The 2,728-nt window shown below is 39.2% G+C and overlaps 1 protein-coding gene across 1 annotated transcript in view; it reads right to left on the bottom strand.

Annotated features, from left to right (window-relative positions):
• Positions 1-834: 834 nt before the first annotated feature.
• HOXC4 (homeobox C4) overlaps positions 835-2,728 on the bottom strand; it is a 2,438-nt gene continuing 544 nt past the window's right edge. Inside the window, exons 1-2 of the mRNA XM_040340735.1 lie at positions 2,388-2,728; positions 835-1,896 (exon numbers count right to left, since the gene is read on the bottom strand). The exon at positions 2,388-2,728 is cut by the window's right edge and continues 544 nt beyond it. Of these exons, the coding sequence (XP_040196669.1) occupies positions 1,553-1,896; positions 2,388-2,728 (685 nt within the window). The 3' untranslated portion in view covers positions 835-1,552. The remainder of the gene's footprint in view (positions 1,897-2,387) is intronic.

The raw sequence follows: 2,728 nt of genomic DNA, 5'->3' as shown, positions 1-2,728 counted from the left end.
TATTTTAAACTATCTCAAGCTAAAAAATATATATCTATATATAGATATAAATATATAGATATATATATGCATTTTAAAATATGTAATTTAAAGCTCTTTTTAGCCCCACCAAGTAGATTTATGTTTCCCTACTGACAATAAACACATTAACAAGAAGGGGGGTAAGAGATAAACCTGGCTGTATCCTTTCTCATCCACAGAGATAAGTGTGCTTACTAGCAGCCTAGGATTGGAGCCTGCAGTGTCTCATGTTGCCTGAAATGTGCAGGCCTACCTGAAATTTTACATTCTTCTGCAGCAGTAGATAGGACAGTCAAGCAAAAATAGCTGAAAACCAAAACCTTTAGGGCCTTGTACTGAGGCAAGAGGATCACAGTGGGGTCATTGCTATTTACATTGAAGGGATGCCTTACACAGCTCTGACAAGGCTATAAACATTGAATTCAATAGCCCAAATGCCCTCTCTTCAAAGGCAACATAGCAAAGCCAGGCTTCAATAAAAAATTATATGCTTCATAGGAATTTACTATTAATTCCCTGAGTTAAAAAAAAATGAATTATAAGCCCTGATATAACTACATTTATAATATTATTATTGCCAAAACAGCCCCTGGTTAATAGGGACAGCACAACAGTGTGACACTATAATTTGCAATAAAGCCAGGCCAATATTATAGAGTACACTGGGCTGTTCAGGTGCATAGTGTAAGCTAGAAAAGGAAACGTGTATATTATATTGCTTATTGCAGCAAGTCCTAAAGACCAAAAAAAAAGCAATGTTACAACAGTGTGGTTAAATAATGAAAACAGGTTAAAAAAAAATACACTGCCAGGTTAAACTAAAACACACTTACTGTTTTATTGAACAAATATACGGTCACATTACACTAGGACTGTTCATAGCATTTTTTTTACAGTGTAGTCTTTACCAAAAAAAAAAAAATAAAAAAAATGATGAAACACAGTAACAACAGCAAAAGGGATCTATCTACCGACTGAGAAACTCTAGTCTTTAATATTGTCACAGAATGGAATTGCCTTGAATTTAGACAGATTCTGCATTTGATGTGCTGCTACTTAGAAGCTGATCACATAATAACAGGATTATTATTAATATTATTATTGTTGTATACAAAAAAAATAATAATAATTCTTCGCCTCTGTGGGGTTTGTTCTAGCATGGTTAACAATCATTATTTTAAATATTTAAAAGGGGGGGAAATGGCAAACCCTGTTTATTTTTTTTAAGGAAAATCATTTAAAATTGAAACATCCTACCTCCCCTCGGAAAATAAATTAGGACAAAACTGCCATAAAACAAACAGACAAACATAAAACAACACTTGACAAAAAAAAAACCTGATCCCATGCACTGTGACATGCATTTAAAGCCTGTTTGAGACCTATTTTTTTCCAACGCACAAGGAAAAAAAATACAAAAAAAAACGACAAGAACCAAAAAATATATATATTATAATTATTATTAGATTCTATAAATACTCAGTCTTTTGTGTGTAGTTTTTTTTGTTTGTTTTGTTTATTGGTAGTGTATTTATAACCTTGTAATATCCTCCCGCTGGTCCTGAGCTGAGCTTTGCGTTAGATCCTCGTTGGGTGCAGAATTGGAGGCAATGATGCTGCTGGGCGCATTGGAGGAGGTAGAGGATCTGACTTTTGTGTTAGGTAATCTGTGGTCTTTTTTCCATTTCATCCTCCTGTTCTGAAACCAGATCTTGATCTGCCTTTCCGAAAGGCACAAGGAGTGGGCTATTTCAATGCGCCTTCGCCTGGTTAGATATCTGTTATAGTGAAATTCTTTCTCCAGTTCCAAGACTTGCTGTCTGGTATAAGCAGTTCTGGATCTCTTGGGCTCACCCCCAGTATAATTAGGGTTCACTGAGAAAGAAAGAAGAGAATCAGGAGGACAGCCATGGAAAAGGTGGGGGAAAACAGAAAGAAGACAGGAGGAGAGAGGTAGAGAGAGGGAAAGGGAAGGCATAGGGGGGTAGGCAACACAGGGACAGAAAAGGATAGCACAATCCTTGAAGAAAGGCGATCTGCTAAAAAAAAAATGTCTTGTAAAATTCCTCCAGTTCTGAAGGGGATCCCTTAGCTCCAAACAGGCTGAATTATTTATGCACCCCTTACAAAGCTATAGGACTTGTTTCCCTCTCTCACACACACACACACACACACTCCACATACAGAGCAGAATGAAGCACATGGCTGGAGCAGCCCAGACAGGCTTGGCTATAAAATTTATGGTGGGTGTAATTACCCATTCGTAGTCGTAAATCCAGTTCAATTGTGCTAACCCAAAGACTCTTTGAGCTTTAGAAAAAAAGGGAAAAAAAAGAGAGGTTAAGGGAAGAAGAAAAGTTTCCTACCAGTACTGACGTGTATTTTCTTCATCCAGGGGTAGACTATGGGCTGTTTGGTGGCTGTGCTGGTAGGATGCTCAGGATTTGGCTGGTTGCAGACTGGGGGTGCTGGGGATGGAGTGGCAGAGGTGGTAGTGTTGGTAGGTAGAGAAGGGGTTGGAAGGTCACAGATCTGGGCTTTGCCTACAAGGTGGTGGTTGCTCTGAGGTTGCCCATGGACCCTGGTGTGTGTGGCTGGGTTTCCTGGCCCCTGGATGCTGGCACAGCTGAACTGGCGCTCAGGGTAGGTTGTTCTTGGAGGGTACAGTTCCTGGTGATGATGCTGAAATCCAGGGTCCCTGGACCGG

The sequence above is a fragment of the Rana temporaria genome, chromosome 2, assembly GCF_905171775.1.
Source record: "Rana temporaria chromosome 2, aRanTem1.1, whole genome shotgun sequence".
NCBI lineage: Eukaryota > Metazoa > Chordata > Amphibia > Anura > Ranidae > Rana > Rana temporaria.
Note: the sequence above shows the minus strand (reverse complement) of the source record. Positions and strands in the feature narration are given on the sequence as shown.